The sequence below is a fragment of the Macaca fascicularis genome, chromosome 14 (assembly GCF_037993035.2).
Source record: "Macaca fascicularis isolate 582-1 chromosome 14, T2T-MFA8v1.1".
NCBI lineage: Eukaryota > Metazoa > Chordata > Mammalia > Primates > Cercopithecidae > Macaca > Macaca fascicularis.
The window spans coordinates 21,707,346-21,723,156 of record NC_088388.1 but is presented as its reverse complement, the minus strand read 5'-3'; the positions used below and the strand labels follow the sequence as shown (position 1 = coordinate 21,723,156).

Genomic DNA, 15,811 nt, shown 5'->3' with positions numbered 1-15,811 from the left:
CATCCCCATCATCAAGTCTTCCCTCATCTGCATCTGTTGCCTGGCTTTTGCAGTGTTCCCCAGCTGTTCTCTCTGCTCCTGTTCTTGCTTTCCTGTAGTTTATTCTAACACTTTAGATGGAATGATCCTGTTAGAACATGATTAGGTTATATCATGCTTTTGCCCAAAACCCTCTCATGGCTTCCCATCTCAGAAAAAAAGCACAAGTCTTTCAGTGGCCTACAATACTCTTTGCTGTGACTCTATCTGTCCCATTTCTTCTTTCCTGGTATTATTCTCTGCCTTATTTACTCTGCTCCAGCCACAATAGCCTCCTTGCTGTTCCTGGAACTTGGCTTCCATGGTGCTTCTTCAGGGCTGTTTGCTTATTAGACTTTTTGCCTGGAATGCTGTTCCCCAGGCATTCTCCTGGCCTGCTTACTCTCTCGCCTTCCTTGTCTGATTAATTCACTGTTGGGTTAACACTTATAATAGGGCTTCCATAAATATACACCAGATAAATGAATAGATTTGCATGGATAGCTAAAGGAGAAAAGTGTTTGTTAATTTAGAAAGGGAATAAAGAGTAGTGTACTAGGTGGGTGGGATTTCACATGCAAAGGCCCTATGGTAGGGCAGAGCATGGTGTGTTCAAGTGACTGAAAGAATACCAGTGTGGCTACAGCACACTAGTGGAGTGGAGGCAGGATGAAAGATTAATGGAGTAGGGAGTGGGAGGTTAAAAAATGAAGGTGTAAGAGAACTCCTTTGAGAAGTTCAGCCAGTGAGGAAGGGAGGGGAAAGAGAGAATACTTACCGGAAGGGATGTGGGGCTGAAGGAGGTTTGGGGTGTTGTTTCTGCTTGTGAGAATGAAACAAGACTGTGTGTAGAAATGCTTTCTGTGAAGGGCTGTGTGTATGTAAACTGTTTTGCTGTTGTCTCCAGAGCATCTGTGGTTGTACCAGAAGAAAAGATGTCAGATGTGTACAGTATTTTGCAGAGCATCCCTCAAAGACAGATTGAAGAAATGCAGAGACAGGTAAGAGGCCAAGTCCAAGCAGCCCTCTTGGGGATGTGACATGGGTGGTACTGAAATGGTGGCCTTGACTGTTTGGATACAGAGGGACAGGAGCTGAATGCCTGACTGGGGTTTACTTCCTCCACTAGATCAACTAACCAAACTTAAACAATAGGAAATTAGTGTTAGGCAAGTTGCATCAAATAAGGTTTGAAATAATAACTCTCAGAGAACTCTGCAGAGGTAAGCCTACTGCAATTTTAGGGTCTTACCATAGCAGATGCAAAGCTGAAGCTCTTTGGAGGGTTTGTAGTCACAGCAGGTGATAGTCATGTGACTAAGACAGCCATGGAAGCTGGACCATTCAGGGTAATACTTCTGTGTAGCTATTGACCATGATGCTATTGCTGCACAAACTAGCCAGGTTCCCAGTTCAGTCAGTCTTTGTAATTAGGGAATCCTCCCCTCTCTTCTGGAACATTTGCTATTTTCCTGCCTCTCTTTCCAAATTTCTCTTCTGCCTTCTGATGCCCCATTCCCTGGGCTGCTCTCTGACTGTCTCATACTCCACTTGGTGTCTCCCTGAGTCCTGCTTCCCTTTCTTTCTTCTGAAGGACATTTAATTGGCTTTAAATATCAAGCAAGGTGAAAAAGTTAAGAAGACTGTCCCAGAAATTTATTTTTTATTTTTATTTTTTTTGAGACAGAGTCTTGCTCTGTCGCCCAAGCTGGAGTGCAGTGGCCGGATCTCAGCTCACTGCAAGCTCCGCCTCCCGGGTTTATGCCATTCTCCTGCCTCAGCCTCCCGAGTAGCTGGGACTACAGGTGCCTGCCACCTCACCCGGCTAGTTTTTTTTTGTTGTTTTTTGTTTTTTTTGTATTTTTTTAGTAGAGACGGTTTCACCGTGTTAGCCAGGATGGTCTCAATCTCCTGACCTCATGATCCGCCCATCTCGTCCTTCCAAAGTGCTGGGATTACAGGCTTGAGCCACTGCGCCTGGCCCAGAAAATTTTAATGGACTTTAAAAAAGGTTTAATCTTTGTCAAAATCACCTGTGTGGGAGAAGAGCCGGAAAAGAGGCTTGGCAGATTCTCAGCAGTAAGTGCATAGCTGCCCCCTGCAACCCCCTGCTGTTAGTTCAGCACCCCCACCCTCAGGCAGAGAGCCTGCATTTGGCCTTGTCCCAGGAATGGGCCACAGGCTTCTGTCTGGATGGGGGCAGTGCATCTGCCTGGCTATGTGGGGAGGGGATCTGATGTTCTGACTGTTTCTTAAAGTTTCAGTCTGTCCTCCTGCTTGAACCCCACTCTTCCCCTGACTTGGGACTCTGCAATGTGACTTAAGTTTTTCTCGGCTGATTTAGGAGGCTGCTGTCTTGAGTCTATAGCATCAGTTACCACTTCTTCCTCTACTTTTCAGCTTCCACATTCTGATGCTGTTATCTTGTCTTTCATTTTCTTTATCTTAGGGTATGCATACCTTAATTTAGAAAATTCCTCTTTGTCATTTTAGGGTTTTAGGAGAGAGAGGGGTCAGTGGATGTGTTCAGTCCACCCTCTTTATTATGACAGTGAACTTCTTATTAGACACAGATTGAGTCTGTAGGTTCTTACCTCAGATTGCCTGGCTTTGGTGTCAGCTCTGTGGGTTACAAACTCTGTACCCTTAGGTTAAGGATCTGCCTTCTCTGGGCCTCAGTGACCTCATCTGTACAACATTTTGGCATTCTGGTTAGAACACAAATCACAGGTTAGTTTTAGCTTCCCTGCAGTTTCTTTATAACATCCTCATGTTCGTTTTAAGTTTCTGGGTTTCCCAGTTGTTATTTAACCACTGATTTCATCTAAGTTTCAGTGAATCAGAAAATCAGTCCAGAGATCTCTAGATTTTTTATCTAAATCTATGGTTCCTAAAACTTGTGTAGAAGGAAATGCTCCTTAAGGAGTCATAATATTTGTGTGCTTTGTGTTATCTTTTCCTTACCCTAAGAGGTCTCACTGTGTAGTCTAGGCTGGAGTGCAGTGGCATGATCTTGGCTCACTGCAACCTCTGCCGCCAGGGTTCTAGTGATTCTCCTACCTCAGCCTCCTGAGTAGCTGGGACTACGGGCACATACCACCATGCCCAGCTAATTTTTGTACTTTTAGTAGAGACAGAATTTCACCGTGTTGACCAGGCTGGTCGAACTCCTGACCCCAAGTGATCCGCTCGCCTCAGCTTCCCAAAGTGCTGGGATTACAGGCGTGAGCCACCACACCTGGCCCACTTTTGTTACTTTTTATGGAATTTTGATTTATTAATAAAACTAAATAGAGAATTATATGCTAAAGCAGAGACTATTTTATACTAGAATCTAGTCTAGAAAGGTCAAGAAAAAACTGGGGAGGTTAAAATGTACAAATTTTATTCAGTTTCTTCTCTACCCCTCCACCCTGAAGCTGGGAAAGAGAATCATTTGGTTTTTGGAGCGGCGTCTACTGCCAGCTCATGGAGTACTGTTGCCCGTAGGAGGGTGGTATGGGAACTGCAGATCTGAGATAAGCTTCGTCATGTTCAGCATTGGCTCGGAATCATAGAGCGGTTGAGATGGAATGAATGCCGGTCATTTAAAACAGTGTACTTTTGGGTTATTTGGGTCCAAAGAGACATACTTAGAGTCAGAAGACTTGGGTTCGATCCCTGGCTCTGTCCCTTTGAATTGCATGACCATGGTAAGTCCCCAAGCTCCCTAGGCTTCCATTTCCTCATTTATGAAATGAAGGGGTTGGCTAAATAATCTCTCATATTCCATGTGGCTGTTAAAAAACTCTATGAAATGCTTGTCCCTACCAAGAATATTACTCTCCTTGACAACATTAATAATTTAGTGGTCATCTCTTCTCCCCTTGAACAGCTCTAGTCACAAGGGCCACTTGCCTCCTCTGGTGAACAGTCCACGACGCCAGCTTGAAAAGAAAGGTGGTCTTGGCACTTTCCCAGCCCCCTTTCTAACTCTCTGCTTTCTGACAGCCTCTTTCCCTGTGCTGCTTTCGGACTGTCTAAGGCTCTCCACTGCGGCGCCTCACTAGTCCCACTCCTTTCTCTGAGTAATCCATATTCCCAAACTGACCTCACTTCTTCTCCCAACCCCACATTTCTAGGGAGGGCTGATCTCAATTAGATATGAGATTATCTGGTTAAAGTAATTTCCAGTTAGGTATGAAGGATGACTAGGTTTCTTCAACTACTACTAGATTCCAATAGCACCCCCCGCCACTCAAGTTGTGATCACGAAAAATGTCTCTAGACATTGCTTGCCACTTGTTCCCTTTGGGGTTGAGGGTGGAGGGCAGGCAAAATTGCTTTGATTGAGAACCGCTGTTCTTTATAGATCGTTAATGTCTCATCTCTCTAAAATTAGAGTTCTTTGGCTCTGTAACAAAATACACTGTTTCCAAAACATTCTTGTCATTTTGCTTTCTGTTTACCTTCTATTGACTTAACCTGACCTTGGCAGGAGTAATTTAAAAAAATGGTAAAACACCTGATTCTGAAAAGTTCCTGTATCTTAGTGAATTCTCTTTAGGGAGGTCAGAGGTGGGTCTTTTTGCAAGACAGGCATCAACTTTTAGGGGAAAGCCTATTGTATCAGTAGGTGATATCTTGGAGGCCCTAGATGATGTGTCAGAATGAACTCAGGGTGAGGAACAGAGGATCGGATTTGCTTGCCTAGAAACTCTGAACTAGCTTTACGGAGCTGCATTGAACAGTTGTAGCCAGCAGAGGGCTCCATCCACTTTTAATTAACTCATTTTCCCTCTGAGTATTTAAATCTTTCCAAGAAATCCTAAATGCCATGAGCCACTCTGGTGTTTCACACTGACATCTTCCTGATAGCTGCTCTCTAGAGACCATTTCTTTCAGATGAGGAAGAAATAGTGCTTAGCACAGGATTTTACTCTCCCTAGATGCAATAGAGCCAAACTTTCTGATCTGGCCCCAGAAATGTGGGGTAGGATCTCGGTGAGGAAGGTATTGGAGCAACACTTTGCAGCTTAGAGTTTAGAATCAGAAAGGCTATGATCTGACCGATGTCTGCAGTGGTGGAAGTCCTTGTTGTGATGGGAATTTGTGTGTACCAAGGCAGAAAGTCATTCTGCCTGACAAAGAAAAGAAATTAAACTCCCCTCTTGACCTTAGATGTGATAGTAGCAGCCAAAAAGTTAACAACAAGGTTAGAGCCTAATGTAAGTAACAGCTATAGTTAGATTAAGACTTTTGAAAAAAAGTACAACCTGTGTCTCTGGTATCTATTCCTGAAGGTCACCAGTGAGCAGTGCTGCCGTACGTGGCACTGGACAGACTACTGGGGGCTTATAGGGCTTTTTGTGGGGAAGTTAAAATACAGTTCCTTAAGTCAGTAGAAGATAGTAGTTGTGACAGTATAAAGCTGACTTCTCAGTTGGTCTTTTATTGTCCTGTGAGCTAATGATTAACTAGTCAATTTATTGAATTCCTATTATTTTTTGCGGGGAGCGGGGAGAGATTATAGGAGATAAAAAAAATCCGTGATCCACATTCACAAAGGACTAATAGTTGTGTTGGGGATATATGGGTATAAGCATAAAGAAAGTTGAGAAGAGGATGCCAATTTTTCTATGTACATTAAGGGTCTGAAATGGAAGAGAGAAAGCTGGGGCTAAAGCTGTCAGGATGAATTTATTGGAGATGTAGAATTTGAGATAGGCCTTGAGATGAGAGTTCCATCAGCCATCTTTCTTATGTTGGAAGGCAGGCAGAAGTATGCAGCTAAATATTTTTCTGTAGTCAAATGGAACATTCATATCCCCAGTCTCCCCTGAATCACAAAGAAAAAGTACACAATCTGGGGGCTCGGAAGGCTGGATAGACACTAGACTGTATCGTTAGAAATGTTTGTGTGGATAGGGAGGAAGGTGTAAATGGATCCCCAGTTTATCTGTTGAGTAGAATTTCCAAACATTCTTTTATTGGTCAGTGGCTCCACCAGCAGTGACCTCTAACCTCAGCCACACTAGGAGGTGGAAGTCAGGAGCCTGCCTTGCCTTTGAACTCTTCTTTGTACTCAATTGACTAGAAGCCTTTGAGGTGGCAGAAACATTCAGCATCTTCTTTTCTCTCTAGCCTTTAACACTTGGGGTACATTAAAATACCAGTTTCTTTTCAGTCTACTACACTGATCCATCTCAATGTGCCTTCATATTTTTCTATAAGCATACCAAATATTGGTGCTGCAGAGAAGTACTTGAAGATGTAGTGGGCTGATTAGGAAAAAGACAAAGCACTTTTATTTTAAGAAAATAAAACCTCTAGACTATAGTTGGGCCTAGTAGTGATCAAGAAGAGAGTAGAAGAGGCCACAGAACAGTAAATGTGTGTGCATACACCAAAGTTCATGTACTTTGTAGGAGAGCCCCATGAAGGGTCTCTTATTTTATCCTACTTGCATACAATTTCAACACATTTAATTATTTGGTTTCCATAGTTGTAGTAGTTTGGAAGCCACACTTTTAAAGTGAAGAAAGGCTACTAACAGTGAAGGTATCTGAGATGGGTTATCTGCCAATCTGGTATGAATAAAGAAGATGGAAATGCTTTCTTTTTTTTTGAGACAGAGGCTTGTTGTGTCACCCAGGCTGGGGTGCAGTGGTGCAATCTCAGCTCACTGCAACCTCTGCCTCCTGGGTTCAAGTGATTCTCGTGCCTCAGCCTCCCAAGAAGCTGGGATTATAGGCATACGCCACCACAACCAGCTAATTTTTGTATTTTTAGTAGAGATGGGGTTTTGCCATGTTAGCCAGGCTGGTCTCGATCTCCTGGCCTCAAGCAATCAGCCCTCCTCGGCCTCCCAAAGTGCTGGGATTACAGGCTTGAGCCACTGCACTGGGTGGAAAAGCTATTTTTAATAATAAAGAATTTTCAGCATGTTGAATGTAAGGACAGCCAGCTTTTCAGGTTTCACTATATCCTGGATATATCATTATAAGATGGCAGAATTCCTCAATTTAGAGAAGTACATCTTTATTTTCCATATTTTGAATTTCTGACATCCAAATAAGTCTTATCATCAATTTGAACATCAAACGTAGTTTCTGTTTCTTCCCACAAAAGTATTATTATTAATGGGGCATCTTAAAATCGAGGAAATATAGAAATTACTATTCATGGTGATGCCCCTGAATCTCTAAGCTAAGTTTAATTTCGTTTAGCATGTATGTTTTTAAGATATTGGATCTTGCATAATATATTTTATAAAGTTTTCTGTTTAAAATGTTTGTTTTATTTTTAGAAAGTGTTATTTGCTTAAAGGTGTAAACCTTCAGATGTCTAGAAACCTTAGCAACCCGGACTGATGTATTATCTGAGGGTTCCCTGTGCCGCTGGCCGGTCTGTTATGTCCATGACAGTTATATAGCTGTCTGTGTCCATTTCTCTCTCATTTCCCACCCCCAGCGTACACCAGTTTACAAAGCAGACTCAACAGAGTGGTAAGCTAGGCCATTAGAAGAGTAATCTCAATTTTTTTATGTGAAGAAACTGAGGATAAAGAGACGTAAAGTAATCCTCCCAAGACCACACAACATGTGAAGGACAGACAAGCAGCACACTCTGTTCTGCTGCCTACAACTTCATTCAAACCACAGAGCTGTGTGGCCTGGATTGAGGGTAAAAATCAGGATGAGCTTCCCAACAATTCAAGCTAAGTGCTTATTGAATAGTCTTCCTTGAAAAAGTGGTTGCTTGAGACATTTAGGACTGGACACATCCCTGGAAATATATTATGAGGAATGTGGAAAAGGTTTCACTCTAATTTCCAGTATCAATATTATAATGTCTACCATTCTTATCCACCCTGCACCCCCACTGTGAAATTGAGGATTTTTAAAAATATACATAAACTGGACTCTTGGGGCTTTTTAAAAAATGCCAAATATTCCCTGCCCCTCCTCCTCCCCTCTGACATGCCACTTCAAGCTGTGTTTTGCAGTCTCTGCTTTTGTACTTGCCCTTAAACAGTTACTGGCTGCTTCCCTTAAACAGAGCACATTGACCTGATCCCTGGAGTTCTTCCTGTGAAATAGACAACCATGGTTCTGATACAAATGGATGCTCTTTGGCCAGTGGGAGAGCCTTGGTGATGGGTGTAATCATTTTGTGGGATATTTTAAATTTCAGGGTTTTTTTTTCCAGTAGCACTCTATATTCTGTTTGAGTTCTCCTATGTATGTATATCCCTATTGTGAAGGAAAGTGGTCAATATGTGTTGTTTTAAAGCAGCATAAAATAAGGCCTCATTTAATTGGAATGCCTAAGGAGGATGATTTTTATGTGTTTAACTATTTTTTTCGACTTTGGTATTAAGAACCTTGTTGGAAAAAGACTTTTACCAAGTATCTGATGGTAAGCCAAGAAAAGCATTTTAATAGAACTGTCTCAGATTTACAATGCACTAGGGCCTGTAAATAAATTTTCCTGTCTTTAAGGTTTGGACTGATTTGCAGTTGTTTTGTATAGCTTCTGAGATCTAAATCCTCACAGTCCAGATGGAGAGACCATAAAGTTACTTTCCCTGGCAGCCTCGGTCTGTCTTGTCTGTGGGCAAATACAATTGAGTAGTATGTGGATCTTAGTCTGTATAGGTCGCTCGTCTTACTGTGATACCAGTTTTAGTTGGTTTGGCGACTTTTCCAAGAGCAGCGCACCAAAGCATTCTTTACATTTAGGAGAATTAGGGTCCCTAATTTCATAATGCAAATCTAAATTCTCACAGTCTAGATGGAGAGACCATAAAGCTACTTTCCCTGGTAGCCTTGGTCTGTCTTGTCTTTAGGCAAATATAGTTGAGTAGTATGTGGAACTTAGACTGTATAGAATAGTCACTCATCTTATTGTGATACCAGTTTTAATTGGTTTGGTGACTTTTCTAAGAGTAGCTCACCTGAGCATTCTTTAAATTTAGGAGAATTAGGGTCCTTAATTTCATAATGCAAATCAGTTAAATAAATATGTATTAAGGACTTGCTTGCTTTGTTCCTAGTATTGTATTGGCATATTGAGGGAGACGTTTTAAAGGGTGGGCACAGATCTTGTCTTTAAGAAGAGCCCTCAGGTTGCTGGAAAGAGAACTTTCAGTAATACATAAATTATAAGGCCAGGAGTGCTATGTACTCAGTTATGCTAAGGAGAGCCAGGAATGACCTCAAGATCAGAGTGGATCAGAAGGTGAAAGGAATCTTCACAACTGGGTAACCTCAGATAGGGAGGGTGAGCATCAGGGCACTGACTTCCACCAGGAGGTTCTGTGGAAAGACTAGTAGGTAAGAGGAGCATCTGGTGGCCCAGGCATGGGAGGCAGGGGAGAGCTTTGAATACCAGCAACAAAGAACTTGGTTGAGAACTGAAGGTAAGGATGGTAACTAACAAGCGGAAGGTAATGAAAAGATTTGTGAGGCAAGGGGAAAGCAGTGAATATAATTGAAGAGATTTAGGAAAGAAATCAAAAAGCTGGAAGGGACCTTAGAAATTATTCATCCCATTCCTTGTATTTTACAAATGGCAAGCAAGCCCTAGAGTTGGAGTAATCTTCAGAACGAATTGTTAGGCCCAGTCTGCAGCTGGAACCTAGGTCTCCTGACTCCCAGTCTGGTGATTTTTTTTTTTCATGGTGTACTGCAGTATTTTCCAAACTGAAGGTAATGATTCATTAGGAGATCATGAAATCAATTCAGTGGTTCACGACTGGCATTTTTTTTTTAATGAAATATAATAGGAAACTATTAGAGAGCTTTATACAAAGTAAGGGTAAATATTTCCTGTAACTTTTGTTCCAGTAGTGAGTTGTTGCATAAAATGTATTTGTGTGTTTCTCACTGTGGGTCCCAGTCCAGAAAGTCTGAAGAATGTTGGTACTGGAAAGCCCCGGGGGCCTGTGAGTTGTAGAGACCTGAATTTGAATCCTGCTCTGCTGGGTGTGTACCGGTTTTTTAGCTTCTGTTTTTTTATCTATAACCTGGAGCTGATAATAACATGGAGTAGTTGTATTGATTAAATGAGATCACTCAGAGCATGTAGATTCTGGCCCCCCGCTCTATGCTGGCAGTCAGCATTTGAGTATTAGAAGGAGCCTCCAAGGAATGCAGAGTGGTCTTAAAGAACCACAGTAAGTTACAACTACGGATGTATTATGCATTTGCTTCTGGGCTTGGAAACTTGAAAGGGAATTTATTCCTGTGGGTTCTGGTGTACATTTTACATCTTGGCATGGAAGAGGTTCACTTCTCTCTCTTTTTTTTTTTTTTTTTTTTTTGCGTGTATGTGTGAGGATCAGAATGACATGTAGGGAGATAAAAATCAGTGACTCTTTAGCTGATCTTTTTTTTTTTTTTAATTCAGTGGCACATTTGGATAAAATATTATTGCTTTCTTTCCCCTTTCCAATGGAAAAAAAAATGGTACTGAGCCTTTTCCCCCTTCCGTTCTTTTCTTTGTCTGATCATAAGTTTATTCATTTTTTAATTAAAAAACTTGTAGAGGAAAGTTAAAGTCAGAATAGATGTTTGAGTGGTAAACAGCTGAGGAGCTGCAGTCTACTGAGTATAAGCTAAAAATAAAGGACATTTTTATGTGAATTTAGGAGGACTGGTTACATACCTTTTAGAAATAGCTGTTCACATCCTGCCGAAAGGAGAATGAGTTCTGATATCTGATTTTCATCGTGCTCTCTGCCTCTTCACTTTTCCTCTTCTCCCCATTTTGCTGCCTCTGCCTCCCTTCCCCCATTTCTTTCTAGCCAGCTCCATCCCATATTGGAAATCCCGCTGGAGAGGGGAGACGAGCTTCATCCCCCACATGATTTGGGCCAGGGGCTAAAGCACTGCCATAAATCTGCAACTCATTTTAATGCCACGTTAAAACAGTGTGAGCGGCTGGTTTCCGTGGCCCCTGCCCTTTTCTTTATGGGCTTCTTTGGCTCTTCTTTATAAAGAGGCCCTGTGGAGTCATTTTAAAGTCCTTATCAGTTTGCTGACAGCTATATGGGCCTTTCTGCTGAGTCCAGGAGCTCAGGCAGGCGTGTGAAACTTCTGATATTAAAATTGAAGAAAAATGCCAGGCAGAAGGGATTGGGTGGTGGGTCAGTGATGCAGAGGTGAAAGACTAGCAAGATAATTAACCTTTGCAGGTCCGTAACCTCGCCATTGGCCATTGGTAGGGGCAGGGCAGGAAGGGTTAGGCAAAAGAGGGTTTTCCAAGGGCTTTTATTTTTATCCCAAGCTTAGAAATGCCATTCCACTGGCAGTTTGTGCTTTCATGCTTCAGCAAGTGAGTTGGGCAACTTGAAGGGTTAGGGTGGCCAGGTTTGCAATGAATTTTTTTTCCTAAAGGCAGTCTGACTGGCTGGACCTCTGCTCGCATGTCTTTGCCAGCTCCAGCCTGCTGTCTCTGCCTCCACAGCATCACTGTCATCGAATTGAAAGGGACTTTCATCAGTCTGCTTTGCTGACCCTTTTAGACCAGACTGTTAACCCTCAATAATCCTCCCGGAGAGTATCGTGGAAACACCAGGCCCTCCATAAATGTCAGCCTGGGATGCTTGGCCCTTTTTACCCTCTCCGTTATAGAGAAGTGGACTAGAGGCTGCTCCTCCCTCTATCCTACCACTTTTCTTTCTTTCTTTGCTGGAAAACTGCAGCAGACAGCTGAGGGGAAGGAAAAACCATTACCTGGATCAAGGCCAGTGGTTTGATGGGAGCTCCAAAATCTTTGGCATCTCCTGCCCAGAATGTTTTTCCAGGCATTTTAAAAAGAGCATCCTTACTCGCCTTCTCCTTTAAACCTTCCAACTTTGACTTCCAGAGGGGGATGGATGGATAGAATAAGCCCTCAGAATGTACTTTATATCTTCCTGCTCTTCTTCTAACTAAAGCTTTTAGGAAGAGGTCAGTAGTGATAAGCAAAATCCAATGGGCATATATATTTCTAACTACTCTGTACAGCTTGTTGGCACAAACATGTTATTTTTCCTTTTTCAAGTGGACATGAGCAGTTTTGCAAGTGTGTTCAATTTAAAATAGTCATTTAACTTGAGGTTGAGGCAAAAGCAAGAATTTTTATAGTAAGTTAGTCAAACATATATAACTGTTGATCTTGGATTGTCATTGAACAAATAATAAAATATACTGATTCATGATATTACTCATGTAGCTCCTGTGGGTAAGAGTACAGTCATCCCTCAGTATCTGTGGGGGATTGGTTCCAGGACCTCCTGCAGATACCAGCATTCAAGAATGCTCAAGTCTCCGCTACAAAATGGCATAGTATTTGCATACGACCTATGTACATCCTCCCTTATACTTTACCCCTAGATTAATTATACTTCCTAATACAATGTAAATGCTATGCAGATAGTTATTATACTGTATTGTTTAGGGAATAAGTGAAAAGAGGAAAATTTTATATATGTTCAGTACAGGCACAGTTTTTTTTCTGAATGTTTTTGATCCGTGATTGATTAAATGCATGGATGTGGAACCACAGATACAGAACCACAAATACAAGGGACCAACTGTAATTGTGCAAAAACCAAATGAGCAGCAAAACAAAACAAAATCCCCCAAACTCCAAAGTGGTAGAATCACTTTTCCATACTTTTCTGATGACTAAGTTGATAACGTCTAATTAGTTAAATTTAATTTAGGACAGTGAACTGGGTGTTATTGCTTATAATATACTTTTAACAAACTAAATACTTTTTAAGTATGTTGGAAGTTGTCAGTAAATTTATGATCATGAACAATCTTCATTACATAGCCTTTTGAAGGTGGTGGGTGAAATGGTCATACTTTGCTCCTTGGGCATTTGTTGGAGAATTGTCTCTAAAGTTAACCATTGGTTTAATTCCTTGTCATGAATCCCCAATATGGGATATTGCGTTAGGAAATAGCCTGTCTAATAAAAGTGTTAAATGTTAATTTGCAGCCTATATAAGAATTATCTGATTCCTTGGGGCTGGTTTCCCACAGGGTGGGACTATTTGACAAATATTTCTGAAAAATAATGATCATTACAGGAAGTGCAGTGCAGGTTTGTGAATTCATGCTATACCTACTTAGACAAATACCTAGGTTTACAATACAATAACTTGTAAATTATCAAGTGTCAGTATGTTTGGTAGAGAACTCAGTGTTTTCAAACCTTCAAGTAAGGGTTAAACTGATTAATAAAATAAGTCATTTTGTTTATTTGCCCGAATTTAGTATGTTGATGGCTAACATGCTACAAATATTGGCAACAACAGAAACATAGGATTTCTGTCTCTATTTATAAATATTAAAATAACTTATATACTTATGTGTATAGTGTCTCCTTAAGCATCGCAGAGGCTGAGAGAATTTGGAGTTGCCTAATTATTTTTGGCATGGCATCATTTATAGTTTTATAATAGCACAATTCATCTTATAATTCTGTGCTACTGTTCTTGGGAATGTCTAGACAACAGTCACATGTATTTATTTCATTATCTTCACTCAGAGTACAAAAGTAGCTCCATGTAAGCCATTTCTGGCAATATAGTTATTTTTCTACTGGTACCTTAAAGGCTAATTTGTTATATTTAAGTGGGTACTTACTGCCCATTTTGATAAGGACTTTAATAGTAGGAAAGCAGTTCGCTTGTTCTTTCAGATTCCAATACTTTCTTATGAAGAGCAACAAGTGGTTTCTTTCCAAATGTTTGAAGTCTATCTATACTGAAGTTTTTTTTTTTTTAAGTTTCAGGTTTATTTGATCAGGATTTAATGATCTTATATATGTATTATTTATATTTTAGAAAGCCCTTTGAGTTTCTCCTTTGGTTTTAAGCTGCAGACTATGGTTGAGGGCAGCAGTGTGGTATTTTGGCATTTGATGGGAATGAGGAAGCCTAGAGGCCAGTGATACACTGAAGGGTCTGAGTAACATGCTCATGACTGTGAAGCAGTGCATAGGGAGTATTAGACCCAGTCCTGCCCCCTTCAGCTTAGAATAACTCCAAATCATGATTGCCCCCGAATCTCTTTGCCTAGCAAGCGGTAAATGACTTCACATATGATATATCAGTAAGTATAATCTTTGGAAATACTTTTATTTATTTATTTACTTTAATTTTTTGAAATAGAGCCTTACTCTGTTGCCTAGGCTGGAGTGAAGTGGCGTGATCTTGGCTCACTGCAACCTCTGCCTCTCAGGTTCAAGCGATTCTCCTGCCTCAGCCTTCTGAGTAGCTGGGATTACGGGTGTGCACCACCACACCTGGCTAATTTTTGTATTTTTAGTAGAGGCGGGGTTTCACTATGTTGACCAGGCTGGTCTTTAGCTCCTGACTTAAGGTGATCCTCCTGCCGTGGCCTCCCAGAGTGCTGGGATTACAGGCATGAGCCATCACACCTGGCCTTGGGAATACTTTTAGATTAGAGACTATGGGAACAGAAGGAGTTCAGCTGTCTAATCTCCTACTGTAGCAACTTTTGACTGTGAGATGAGAGAGGGATACAGTTCCCTGGGGGAATTTTCAAACTTCACATACCACTCCTACTCCCATTTTTGTAGGCTTTCTGGGCTGGGGGCTTGGGACGTGAATCTATCTGGAGAGTCCCTGCCATAACAAACCACAGCTACTCCTACTCATAGGTGTTTGTCATTCTTCAGGTGAGGAGGGGCAAGGAGAAAAAGTGACAGCCACTGACATAGCAAGTGTAGCTCCCTCTTTTCAAGAGTCCCAATTTGGGGAACATACACAGGGGTCTTCCCTCAGAATCACCAGCAGAGCTTATCTCTATAACCCTTAATCAGAAGATGGGGCTTTCTACCAGCAAGCAGTTCATAGAGGACTCATGTGCCTCTGGTCAGGTGCAGCAGTGATACATGGTATTGGACCTACACGATTCTCAATGTCATTTTTCTGGGAATGTGTAGTAATAACAGTGGAAAGGGCTGCTGTGCCACCTGACTGCTGAGTTAGTATTCATGACCAAAAGGAAAACCTGCCAGAGAGTGTCTCCTTGGTGTTCTCCAGAATCGTTGCTATGTGGGAAAGAAAATAGAGTAGAGAACGTCCCGCTAACATGGCTGTCATGATAGCAGCATTGGGGATAAGGTGAGCTTTTGATTTCTCCCCTCTTACTCCCTTCATGTGTTGTATTTGTGTGTGTGTTTTAATTAAAAGGGACAGGTCTTTCAAGTGTGCCTGTTGGAGTGAGGCTTGTTTTAGATTTACTTTCTCTAATCAAACAAACTTATGCTTTCTTTCTCCTGGTTTTAGCATGGCAAACATGGGAAATCTCGGCCCAGGCAGATTCCTTTATAGCTAGTTGACCCAAGTTGTGCTCTTATTTATTTATTTTTGATGACACATCTTGATTAAAGGTTTCCAATCCACCTTTCAGCTCTTCATGGAACCAGCCAGGAGAGAGAGCATTGGTTAGCTGCTAATCACCAAATAAACTCCCTGATCTGGCCTAGGGAACAGTGGGATTCACAGGTGTGGGTGACTCAGAAAACCGGGCCCAGCAGAAATGAATCTCTAGTCTCTGTGCTGAGAAGGCTTGACCAAACACAGTTTTATTGGTCAGTGGCTCCTGCTTTAGTAACCTTTCACCCCAGTGGCTCTTGGAGGTGCAAGCCACTGGCCGGCCTTGTCTTTGAACTCCTCATGGCTCCTGCCACCTCAAAGGCTCCCAGTCAGAGGCTTGTGTTTTGCTGGGGACCTCACCTCACAGCAGGGTTTCAGCAGTTGGGAAAACCGATCCACCCTTAGAAC

General features: G+C 41.7%; 1 protein-coding gene across 5 annotated transcripts in view; it reads left to right on the top strand.

Annotated features, from left to right (window-relative positions):
- EXT2 (exostosin glycosyltransferase 2) overlaps positions 1-15,811 on the top strand; it is a 206,904-nt gene that overhangs the window by 33,716 nt on the left and 157,377 nt on the right. For all 5 annotated transcript variants that reach the window (XM_074013872.1, XM_065528278.2, XM_015434882.3 and 2 more), the window contains one exon: positions 926-1,019. In XM_074013872.1, the coding sequence (XP_073869973.1) occupies positions 926-1,019 (94 nt within the window). The remainder of the gene's footprint in view (positions 1-925; positions 1,020-15,811) is intronic.